The sequence below is a fragment of the Diceros bicornis genome, chromosome 25 (assembly GCF_020826845.1).
Source record: "Diceros bicornis minor isolate mBicDic1 chromosome 25, mDicBic1.mat.cur, whole genome shotgun sequence".
In the NCBI taxonomy this organism is placed as follows: Eukaryota; Metazoa; Chordata; class Mammalia; order Perissodactyla; family Rhinocerotidae; genus Diceros; species Diceros bicornis.
This window is the reverse complement of record NC_080764.1, coordinates 6,375,596-6,387,985: the sequence shown is the minus strand read 5'-3', so window position 1 is coordinate 6,387,985 and position 12,390 is coordinate 6,375,596. Positions and strand designations below refer to the sequence as shown.

Here is a 12,390-nt window from a genome sequence, read left to right as displayed (position 1 = left end):
TCTCTGAAGAGGCTGCCCAGACTTCTCTTCCCAACCATTTACCCCATTCCCTGCGCCAGACCAGACTCGAGTCCCAGCTGGGAGCTGCCTCCCTCCCACTCTCCAGACCCCCACGGGGCTGCTTGCCAGAGCTCTGCCCAAGTGCACTGCCCGGCCGGCCCCCATCAGACCCAGACTCCCCACCACTCCCTAGACCCCTCTGCACCCCAGCCCCCACTGCACCCTGGACCTCCAACTCTCTCTGGACCCCCACCTCTCCCGGGCCCCCCACCACACCCCAGCCACCACTGCACCCCAACTCCCACCTCTCCCTGGACCCCCACCACACCTCCGCCCTGTACGGCACACTGGCCCCCACCGCAGACCCTGAGAGCAGGGCAGTATCTGGCCCTCTCCGCATCCTTAGAGCCCAGGTCTGGAGAGATGCCCGAGGCTTTGAGGACTATGGGTGAACCAAGCCATCTAAGGAAGGGAACCACAGTGAGAATGGACTAAAAAGGCTAGATTCTTCCATCTGGACAGCAAGGCTGGGGAAAAGCAGGAGAGGAAGCTTTTGAGCTCTGAAGCGTGACTATATAAACCAGGACTCATTCACCTAACACTTCAAAAAAAGAAAAGAATGCCTGTTTCACATAGGAGTGAAGTTAAAGAAGGATGTGATTACTGAAAAAAAGTGATAGTAGCAAAATTAAATTAAAATATTCCAAAAAAGATGTAGATGAGTCTATGGAGGGCAGACTCAGAACAGAGAATGTCAGACCTGAAAGAGTAAAGCCGGCGGCGGGGTGGGGGTGGGGGGTGGCGGGGAGGAACCTGCTTCAGGCGTGGTGGTGTGCCCACTGAGAACCACGTGACCTGCTCTGGGCTGCAGCAACACCCCCACCCCCAACAATGCCAGGTGTCAACCCTCCCCTCTCTCCTTCCTCTCTACAGGGACCCCTGGGCAATGTTTGACCAGCCATGGACTCTGAAATGAGACTTGGAATCTCAGCTCCACATTATTATTCAGGTGACCTTGGAGCAGCGACCTGACTCCTTTCAACTGCAGTTTCCTCATCTGTGAAATGGGAAGGAATAAGCGCCCTGTATCGGTGTGTGAAGATGAAACGAGCTCGTGTGTGCAGGTGCCTCACAGGGGACATAATCAATAAATGGTGGTGTGACAGGAACTGCTGACCAGGACCAAAGGCTGAGAACAGAGTTCCAAAGAACCGGACAACCACACACCCACATCGGGGAACAGTAAGTGCTAAACCAGCACGACTCCCCTCACCCCAGCCAACTCCTCCAACCCCTTCACTGTCCCACTGCCCAGCCTAAGTTAACACAGCCTTGAGAGGGCAGAAGGTCTTGAGTGGGCAGGAGTCCAGGGCCAAGAATAGGGCCTGGATCAATGAACATTTGTTGAGTGGATGAATGTATGGGTGGGTGGGTGGATGGATGGATGGATGGATGGATGGACGGATGATGGAGAGATGGATGGGCAGATGGATAGATAGGGTGATTGCAGCATTCATGAAGAAGCTCCAGTAAGCCAAGAAAATCCTTGTACAGACAGAACAAGTACCTGCAACAAGGGCAGATAGGCATCTTGTTTCCCAGTGGACGCAGTGATCTGCTCTGCATCTTCCTGAGGAAAGGAACTGAGGACTGGACAGAGACAGCAGAGCGGGGTGGGAGGGGTAGAGTAGAGCAGCCTACGTGCCTGCTGATGGCATGACCAGGACGTGTGAATTTTCCATGGGGTAGGCAGACACCAAGAAAGGTAGAAGGCTTGAGCTGTCCTGCTCCCAGGGGCTGCTCATCAGGTGAGGGGACCCAAGCAGCCTGAGGATGGGAGATGGACCAACAGGAGCAGAGCTGAGGAGGCCCAGAGGGGGCTGAGCCAGAGCTGATCCTCCTCATCAGGAAACTATATAATTTGATGGTCCCTAGAGCACTGTCCTAGTAACTCCACATATGCCCTACAAGAGAGCATCCTTTACATGCTGCCCAATGAGGACACCAACGAAGGCAGAGAGAGACACGTCCTTTCCTCAGCCCTCATCACAGACCCCACAAACTGGGGAGAAAGGAAGCAGAACGAGGGAGCGAAGGACAAGCGAACCAGCAGGCCATGCCCCTCCACGCTGCGGCTCCCTTGAGCCGGAGCAGGGAAGGAGAGGGCCAGCTGAGCTGGATCTGAGCTCTAGGTGTAACACTGGACTCGCCTGCGCTGGATTTGTTTATACTAAATGTGAAAGCCGTGGCACACTGGGGACGGGACGAAGAAGGCAGAGTTGCCAGCGCCTGCTTGAGAACAGGGAGGAGAGAAAAATCAAACTGCTTCCTTTTCGTACCCCACTGAGTTCAGACGGTTCAATAAACTGCTAACAGTGGGTGTTATTATTACTCTATAGTTCTTTGTTTAAAATTCTTTTTATAGCACTTTGAGCTCCAGGAAGGAAAGCTGTGAACCCAAATAAATAGGACCACCCAGACTTGAAAGTAGGTGAGAAAAGGCCTAGTGTTTCCTCCCTGAAGCCCAGAATTCCCACTCGGGCTGCAGAATAATCCCTCTCTAGCTGTGGCCCTTCCCGGACGAAGGCCGAGCTTCTCTCTGCCATAGTGTGCCCTGCACATTAACTTCAACCGCCTGCAATTGTATTCTTATCGGCTCCTGTTTGCTGTTTTCTGTTCGGTTCCTCTCCCGGAGCCACCTTTTCTCGCCTGTTTCTAGCAGAAGCGGTTCAGGAAAGGCCCCCCTGGCCCCCCCGCCCCCGCCTCTAGCCGCCCCTGCGTCTTGGCTCTGCAGCAAGATGGAAGGGCTGGGCATCCACGGCTGCCAGTCTGGCACCTTCCTGTCACCACGACTAAATCCATTTTAAATTTAAGGAATAAGTTTCTAAAATGAAACCATGAAAAAGGATTTCTCTTACAATAAACACATCAATGCTCATTTTCCTTATTATTCTACTTTTGGCTATTTCATATAAAATCTTTAATTAAAGTTTTTCTTTGAAATTGTCATTATCAACCCAGAAGAAAGAAAGGGGGAAAAAAAGAACAACACAGCTGTGCAGATATGAAGCGCTATTCAGGACTAAATGAACTGGAACGAAATAAGTAGCTTGACTGTTATGTTCTTGGTTTTGGCTCTGTATTCTCAATAGCACAGTCTAACTTGTCACTTTATATCGATTCCATCTGTTTACACTCTTCGGAGTATTGGCTTCCTACCGTGAACATTTCCTATTTACCAGCTGGTAGAGATGAGCCAAACCAGATAGGAAAAAATTAGACTACATTCAGAACCTCATAAACACAAACTTTCAATTTGGGGACATGTGGGAGGAGCTGTGCCGGGCACTGCTCACCTTTAACAAAGGCTTCGCCTCCGTGCCTCCGGGGCGGACGCTTTCTCTCACTGCTCTGGTGCTTGCCCCCACAGGCCCCCCCACAAGCCGAGGACTATGCATCTGAACGTATGCAAACCCTGCCTTTAGCAAAACTTGAACAAGCTTATATAAAAAGACATCTATATGAGGTCCACAAAAACAGAGGAAAAGGAGCTGATTAAAAAAAGAGCTAAAGCAACCTAAAAGTCATAATTGCCGCAAAAGAGCAAAAATCCAAAAACCTGGTTTTGGGTTTCCTTGCAGCCAAGGTGAAAAAGGAAACTTGCTGCTGTATATGCCACAGGCCATGTAAACCTTCTGCCACATTTGATTTTCATTTTTAAAATGCTTACCTGCAGCATATAACTTAAAGACTTCTAATAAGAAATTCCAGCTACCCGTCGAACTTCTGACACAGTTACGAAAATAAGCCCCAAGTCTAAAGACCTAAGGCTTTTAACAGGGTGTCAAATTTAGAAGAAATACTTCCTGTCTCTCCTTTCTTTCTGACCCAGCCCACACTCATAGGATGGGAGCTCTACCCCAGGCACCACAGGCCAAGAACACTGGGGCCCTTCTCACCTCGACCCTAGTTTGCTCATAGGACAGAGCTGCACACTAGGAAGGGCAAGCCAACCCCCTCCTGGGACCTCCCCCACACCCAAGAGGTGCTCAACAAGTGTAGGCTGAGGACTGATGACAAGAACTGATTACTTCCAAGGCCTGGTAACAGGTACCCCTGACTCCAGCTGCTCTCTCAGCAAATGTATCCGTTGCAAGGCTTTCTCATGTCGTAATCCCATTACCAGAAACCCTCAGTGAACCACCACCACCATCACCCCTTGCCCCAAGCTTTAGGGGTGATACCTGACCTTCAAATCTTCCATCTTTTTCTCCAGCCTACCTTTCAAAATTGATCTGTCCCATCCTGCCTTGAGAAACACGCTCTCCACAGAATGGTCACAGAGCTCAGCTCCTCGCTGCCCTGGCCTTGTCTCCACTGCCCGCCTTCCACATCCCCTTCTTACACCAGACTGCAATCCTGAAAGCTACCCCACATCTCATCCTCTTCCCCGTCATCAAAATGCATTGAAACCCCAGCCCCAGTCCAACCCTAGCTCCCATCTCACCTTTCTCGTGAAGTTTTTCCTGGCTATTCCAATTGCTGTGAACTTTTCCTACAGAACTCTATTTATTCATCCAGCAAATAATTACTGAGTTCATATTAGGTGCCAGGATCTGCTCAGGGCACTAAAGTTACAATAGTGAGCAAAATAGAGATGGTGCCTGCTCTCAGGGAACACATATCCTAGTGACTAACAAGTAAACAAACAAACAAAAATCTCAGAATGTTCTAAGTGTTGAGGAAAATATACAATTTTAGATACCGTAGTCAAAAAACGTCTCCCTGGAGAGCTCGCTCGTGCTGAGCACTGTGAGCCCGACGCTTGTCTGAAGTTTACGCGATGTGTAACCAAAAGCCACAGGGCATCTTAACTAAAGGAGCCTGATGAGAGCTGACTTCTGCTCTGAACAGATAACTCTGATGTTGTGTGGAACAGAGACTGTAAGGGGCAAGACTGGGACAGGAAAGGCAGTCCAGGGTTTGCTGACAAAGCCCAGGGCGGAGACAACGGTGGCGGTGGGGATGGAGAGAGGAGGATGGGGGCATCGATTTCAGGACACAGCAGGCAGGACTTGCTGATGAGCTGGATATGGGAGAAGGGCCAGGAAGGGAAAGATAGGAATCAAGGCTAGTGTAGGTTTCTGCTCGAATGGCTCAGTGAATGGTAGAACCACTGACTAAAATGGGGGAGACCAAGGGAGGAAGGCTTCTTGGGCTGGGGCAAGGAGCACGGTCAGAAATTCTGGCCTGCTCTGTGGACAGTGGTGAGTCCAGAGCCTCAGATGGAGAAGTAAATGCGGGCACCATCAGCACATAGCCCTCTTATCCTTCCCCTCTGTAGCTTTAAACCCTAAATGACAAGATCCTACATTTAACTTTCCACATGAGAACTCCTATGTCTTATCTCCTCCAAATGCAAACTCCTAATTTTTTCAGTAACTTCCAGCATCACGGGAAGTTCATTTTATATTTATTCTCACACAGAATCTCAACAATGTTGGAAAAACCTTGCAATATTGTTTCCCCATCTCACAGCTGAGGCACATTCTCCAGGGAGACGAGCTTGTCAGGGCCCCTCGGATAGTGAGCACTGGTGCTCAGATGCCCACTCGGCCGGTAGGTCTGAGTGCTCCAGCCCGCTCCCCCAACACCCTGCTGTTTTAAACATTTACCCCAATGATCTTGTTTGTGCTGCTGATTTGCCACATACAGGAAGGCGTTATTTAAAAAGAAAAAAAAAAGATAAACTTAGTCTGAAATAATACAAATTCTGATATAACAGAATCTCTGCTTTAGGTTCCCAATGAAGCCTTTAGTAAATTAATAACGGAGCAACCAAAAATAGGTCCTGGGGTAGAAATGTCTTCAATATAATTTTTTTATAAAATGGCAACTGATTATTTGGTTATGTGACGTTCTCTAGATCAAAATGTAAGCACTACTCTTCATTTAGTTGCACAGAGACACCCGAACAGGAGCTGTGACATTATTAATCACTATATTCAGTTATGATTGATAGGCTTTTCTGCGGGGAGGAGAAAGTACCTCGGAGACAATCTGTCCCAACAGCCCTGCGATATGCTAATATTTTCTTCAGATGAAAGAGGAGATGTGTTCAAATACCTGCTATAATAGGCAATTAATACCAAGTGCACCAAAGTAGAGCTGATAAAAGCGGGATTAGGAGAATATTGTGAATTAACCGAAAGCTTGTCTGTTTCAGTAAATGGCCTCATTTTGAGTTTGACACAGTCTTTTTACTAGGCAAACAGACTGCATTCTGGTACATTCGTTCATGCTAATGCGGCGTTATAACGTTAAGGTACGTTTATGAAATGGTTGCGATTCTGACTAACAACTGTTTCTTTACTCCTCGAGCAATAATTTTTTAAATTTCTGTTTTAGGGAAAGTCACCTATTTAAGAAAATGAATCTACCCATCACTTTGGTCTCTTCTTCTTGAGGACATTATAGACCAAGCAAGCAGCTTAGTACCTCTAATTATTTACTAATTGCTTCTGAAATGACTAATGCTGCATCCATACAACTCCAAGGCACAGGGTAATCCCATAAAAGCTGGTGTCGGATCACTCGGTCCGAGAGACACACTAGTCACGGCTGACTGGTGGACCAGATGTTCTGACATCATGGGGCTCAGGCTTCAAAGAGCGGCCCTGGTTTGGGTAGGGACACGCTACAAGAGCAAACAAACCTGGGGTTCTGGATCTCTTAACTTTTCTTCTTTTATTTCTTTAACTGAGTTACACATTCCTGAATTCTAGTCTTGGGTTGAGACAGTTTTTTTGTATGTGGGCAGGGGGAAGAGTCAGTTCTAGACACACACTGCGTTCTCACACAGATCAGAAAACCTTCCCGTTTCCCGATAATTCCCTGCACGCGGCTTACAGTGAGCGCTCCCCGCCCTCAAGTGGCGGAGCAGATGTTCTTCCCCTGTCAGCCTCCTCTCTCGCTTTCACCTCACCCTCAGGTGGGGTGTTGACAAAAGGAAAGCCAGAGTAAAAAGACCAAAACTTGGTTAGCCTAGCAACACGCTGAAGCTTTGCTTTAGTCCTTTTTCCTCCTGGCAGATTCCTCACCTGAAGCACGTGAAGAACCCAAGTCTTGGGCCTCGGACGCTGCCACCGTTCAGGATGGGGCTTGGGCCCTGCAGGGCAGGCGGGCAGCACAAAGGTGGAGGAGTTGGGAAGATGTGTGAGAGGGCAGGATGCCAGAGAGAGAGAAGAAAAGGAAACTCCCAAATGCCCATTTGATGTAGGTGCTACATAGACGAAAAGATGACTCTCTGGTTGGAACAACAAACTCCATTCATTCGTACAGTGATGGTGAAAAGAGAGACTTCTCTCTAATGGACTGGCTCTACCTACCGGCATAACAAAGAGCCACATGTGCTGAATGCAAAGCGAGCGTCAGCACCTTTCCCGAGGAGGCCCTCCAAGACGCAGGGCAGCCTAGCGGTTAAGGGCAAGGAGGCCGAGCCAAGCTGCTGTGGCCGGAACTGCAGCTTCTCTGAGCACCAGCTGTGTGCCCTGGGTCCAACTGCTCAGCCTCTGTTCTAGTTTCCCTCTCTATCAATGTGGGATAGCAACGGCGCCTGCTTCATGGGGTTCTCCTGGGAATGAGATCATTTAACACAGTAAAGCACTTAGGACAGCTGGCTCCTGGTAAGTGCTCAGTCGGTGCTAGCTTTACTCGAGTTGGCAAACTCCAAAAAATTACATCAGTGTCCAAAGGATTAAGGCCCAGGCAGCCCAGGGGGAAGCCTTCAGGGGGTGGCTGAAGCAGACACTGCTGGTTGCCTTCCCTAAATCCATTTACCTCTACCTCTCCTTTCTAACAAAACCCTCCCTTCTCCGTTTTCTCCAGACACCTGCCCTCCGGTGGCCATGTGCCTTAGGGGAGGGAGCCCAGCTGCCACACCAGAGGGTAATCAGGGTTGGTCCAGGTGACCAGCTCCACTGCCAGTGATTGGTTTGGGTGTGGGATGTAATTCTGGGCTGTGAGTCATGGGGAGAAGTTTCCCCTTGTTTATAAAGAGTAAGATTGGAAGAAATATCATACTGGAAAAAATTTGACAGCGCAGTGTCTGCATGTCAAGCCTGGAGTGGTGGCAACCTCCTGGTGACCAGAGGAGAGGTGAGTCAGCCGCTCCTGGACCCTCCCGGCCTCTTCTGAGATGAGATGAGAAGTTCCTTATCGTCTCAGCTAGTTCAGATGGGTTTTCTGTTTCTCTCAGGGTAGAACAACCAAACACCTCGGTGGCTGAGGGGGTGCTACCTGGTGGCAGGTAAAGCCTACCACAGGAAAGGTTTCAGTAGTGCCTGACATGGAGTACCAGCCTCCCTAATAGGTGGAGGAAGCGACTAACATTTATTGAGCAGCTACTGTATGCCAGGGGCTTCACTTAGACTATTCTCATTCATTCTTGTAACTACTCCCTTGATGGTTAAGTTTTGTTGTCTCCACTTTAGAGACGGGGAAACACAGAACAGTGAGAAATCTGTCAAGGCCCCCCACAGGGGGCTGGATTTCAGGCCAGGTGTGCCTGCTTCCCCCTAAATCCCTTTGCCTCCTCGGTGACTATGAGACCACAGGACTTGGAGACAGAGCACTCAAGAATAGTCAAGGAGAGGCCCAGTCAAAGGCCCAGAAGAGGAGCCAAAGAAAAGCACAGTCTTATTTGTGACCAAATGAAAAGCAGGAGCCAAGAGGGCGAGGGCAAGTGAGGCGTGCGCCGGACTCAAAGTGCCCAGCCAGTGGAGCCTGAGTGCAGATCACACCAGGAACCAGGACCAGCTGGAGCCTCAAGATGGCACCCTGAGGACACCTGGGCTTCCTGAGCCTCCCCTTCCCCAAACACAGGGCCCCACGGGATCAGACAGCAGCCTCTTCATGTGAAGCCACGGATCCAATCACCAAAAGATGGAGAGACGGGACGCGGAGATCACCAAACCTGCCTTGCCCTTGACTGATGGAGGAAATGAGACTCGGAGAGCCCGAGGGTTCGAGCGGATAATGAGCGTGAACGTGAACACAAGCTGGAGGGTCTAAGTGCATGAAGAAAGGAGACGCTGAGGAACCTGTCGTTAGACCCAGCCCATGCAGACGAAAGCAACTAGGAAACACGAGCGCTGGGCTTTGGTCAGCTTAGGGTGCCAACCGCTAATGATTTGCTGGTTTAGGAAGGCTAGACCACACATATATTTAGCAAAGTCTGGCTCCCAAAATTCAGAGACATTTGCATGTATTCTTGGCTCCAGTAAGCCATGTGGACTGATATTTAAAACAAACTAATTAGCACTCTTTCATTCCCAAACTATAGATCACCGAGCAATGACAACATATGTATGAAGAGAGCCTTCCTTTACTGATTCTGAGGAATTCTCAGGCCCCAACATTTGTGTATGGACCATTTGCAGGACCAGAGTCTTAACTGGAAATATGCTACTGCACACAGCAAATAGCTGAGGAGTGCCTTCGGTTTGTTCTGTTTATTTTGGGGGTGAGTGGGAAGGGAGGAGATTCATTTGTGTTCCTACTCGTACTTCAAAAGAAGCTGTAGTAATAATCATAATAATAATAGCCGGCATGGTCTAAGTGTTCCGGGTGCTTTATACTGGATGTTTTTAAGCCACACAACAGCACTTCGAGGTGGGTGTTATTATCTCCACTAACAGACGAAGAAGCCCAATGACAAGGACTTGCCCAAGGCCACCCGGCTGGTAAATGGCAGAGCCCCAAGATGGAAACCCCAGGCCAGTCTTGTCCCATTCCCCCTGCCTGCCTGGGGTGGGGGTCGTAGGTAGAATTTGGGCTACAGTTTACCCTAGCTAGAATGCACGGCAGAGAAAATCCTGGCGCTGCCCTGGGATTTAGCGTTATCTCCATCACCCGGTCCTCAGCCTTTTACTGGTTAAGTACCTTTTTGTTCTCACCAGAAGTTGCATGAAAGCTGCATTGGTTTAAGCTCACTCTTAATCAGTGGAAGGGCTTCTATGGGCAGGAGGCTGGGATAAAAAAAGGTCTTAAATGCAAGGATGGATAGTGGTGGAGTTCCCTTTTAGCTTTCCTCGTCAAAGCCTCATTTTCCGTAATTTACAAGCCAGCCTATGTCCATACCCTCCACACTAACCGTCGTGTTGCATGATTGACCCATAATGGTATTTATGTTGATATGATGATTGTCATATACAGCTGACTTTCCTAGGAGAATTTCATGATTAACACAGTCTATGAAGAGACAAATTAAAGACATGTACCATAAATAACATCAATCATATTACATATTTCTTACAGAATAACAAATGGGCCACAATAGAAGCAGCTAATAATTACACCAGGGTTCCCACTAATACAAACTATAGTGAAACCAGGTTTTTAGGAGCACATAATGCTAAAAAATTATCACACTAAGATGAATGTTCTGGTGTTACTGGCATCAGCCAGGGAAATTTAGACAAACATTTTCTGGATTTCTGGCTATTTTTGATCTTGAAATGTATGAAAATCTCAGAAAAGTTCAAAAAAGAAAAAATTTGTCACCTTTGAAACCAACATATTGAATCAAGTAAATTAAACCATGATTCTCAAACTGTTCGTGTGCCTGACAGGCCCAAATGCATTCTGGGAAGGGGCCTGGTCCCCACCCCTGAATGCCATGAACATCTCTTCCCTCCCCAGCCATGCACTGTGACATCTAATCACCATCAGCAAATAGGGACAAAGCTATATGCGCCTTTTCTAAACACATGGAGTAGCTTTTGTGGCTGAATTACTCAGTGCTTGAACGTGTATCACTTTTGAGTTTGACTGGTTCTTTTTACCATGCTGCCCTTGATTGGCATTACTGCTGAAAAGAAGTTTTCTCTCTCTAAAGAAAACCTTGCTTCAGTCTTAAACAAAAACAGTCTTAAACAAAAACTAATAATGATCTAAAATTAATACAAAATTAACCAATACTCCAGGACTTCTGTTGGTGTCATTCATGAAAAGAGATGCCATCTTAGGCAGTCGAAACAGTCTCAATACAGGGCTTTCTCACGAGCTCATTCTAAGAAGATCTATCGAGTTCGACCACTTTGCCACGAGAACGCAGATGACAAGACGCAGCTCAGTTTGCATCATCTACCTCTGTCAACAATTACTTCTGCCGAAGGTGAGGGGAAAAGAATTTTTAAAGATCTCCATTACCTTTTCTCCTACTTGGATTTCGAGTTCTTTTAATGTCCGACAGCAATTCATCTCATTCCCACCTCCCCTTAAAAATAAAAATAAAAACTTTTTGTTAACGTTTTAACCGAAATAAATGTTTATGTAGGACATGCAGAGATCAAAAGTACAAGGATTTCTAAATTGTATATTTTTAAATGCAAGGTATTTCTTCTGCACCACCATCTGCTAGAAGTATGAACTGGGGCCAGTTACTTAGCTTCTCCATGCCTGTTTCCTCAGCCGTAAAATGAGACGTAACCTTTGCACTTGATGAGTACTTCCTATGGACCAGCTTCATCTCACTGAATCCTCACAACAGCTCTCTGGGTTCGGGGCCATCATCATCCCAGCTCTACAGAGCAACTGAGGGAGCTCAAGGTCGTGCGTGGGGAAGTGGAGGGTTCAGACCCAGGTGGTCTGTCTTCAGAGCTCCCTCCTAACCCCTCTGCTGCTGCACTGCATTCTGACCTCTGCGGGCTCCCCGTGTACTCCGCAGTGCACTCTTAGCCACTCTGTAAAGGACTTTACGGTGGATGTGTGTCTGTTATCATCCCTTGGCTCCATCTGCTTTTTCCCATTAAGTATTTTTGATTCTGCATTATCTGTAACTCTATGAACCACTTCAGGGCCCCTCTTTGGAACAAACTATAGGGTTGGGGTGGGGGTAAGGAATGACAGAGGCACTCTGCCCCTCCATTTCACAGTATTTATCCAGCGCCTCCTACATCCAGGTCTGGGGCCACAGTGGCCACCAGGACACCATGCCCAGTCTTGAAAAGCTTAATGCTAGTGACAGCGACAGACAGGAAATAAGCAAACAAGTAACGTAAGTTGAAATAATAACAGGTGCAGTGAAGAAAATAAAGGCAGCAGGGGATAGACTGGAGACTGGGGCAAGATGGGACGACTCTTCTGGGTGGGGCAGACAGCAGTGTCATCTGAACAGAGACCCACAAGCTGAGGAGCCGGGAGCCACCCGCTCGCAGGAAAAGCTCTCCGGGAATACACAGCAGCATGAAGCCCAGAGCGGGCAGGGGTCGGCACATGCCAGGGTTGCTACTGCCGGGAGTCCAGGGAGACCAGAGCCTGCCCAGCAGGTATAGGAACAAGCGGCGAGTTCAGAGATGGAGGCAGACGCCAGCTCCCATGGTGCTGTGG

General features: G+C 48.3%; 1 protein-coding gene across 1 annotated transcript in view; it reads right to left on the bottom strand.

Moving 5' to 3' along the window:
* The window catches only part of EFCAB6 (EF-hand calcium binding domain 6), a 239,415-nt gene that overhangs the window by 190,154 nt on the left and 36,871 nt on the right, over positions 1 to 12,390 (bottom strand). Inside the window, exon 5 of the mRNA XM_058568187.1 lies at positions 11,212 to 11,278. Coding sequence (XP_058424170.1) covers positions 11,212 to 11,278 — 67 coding nt within the window. The remainder of the gene's footprint in view (positions 1 to 11,211; positions 11,279 to 12,390) is intronic.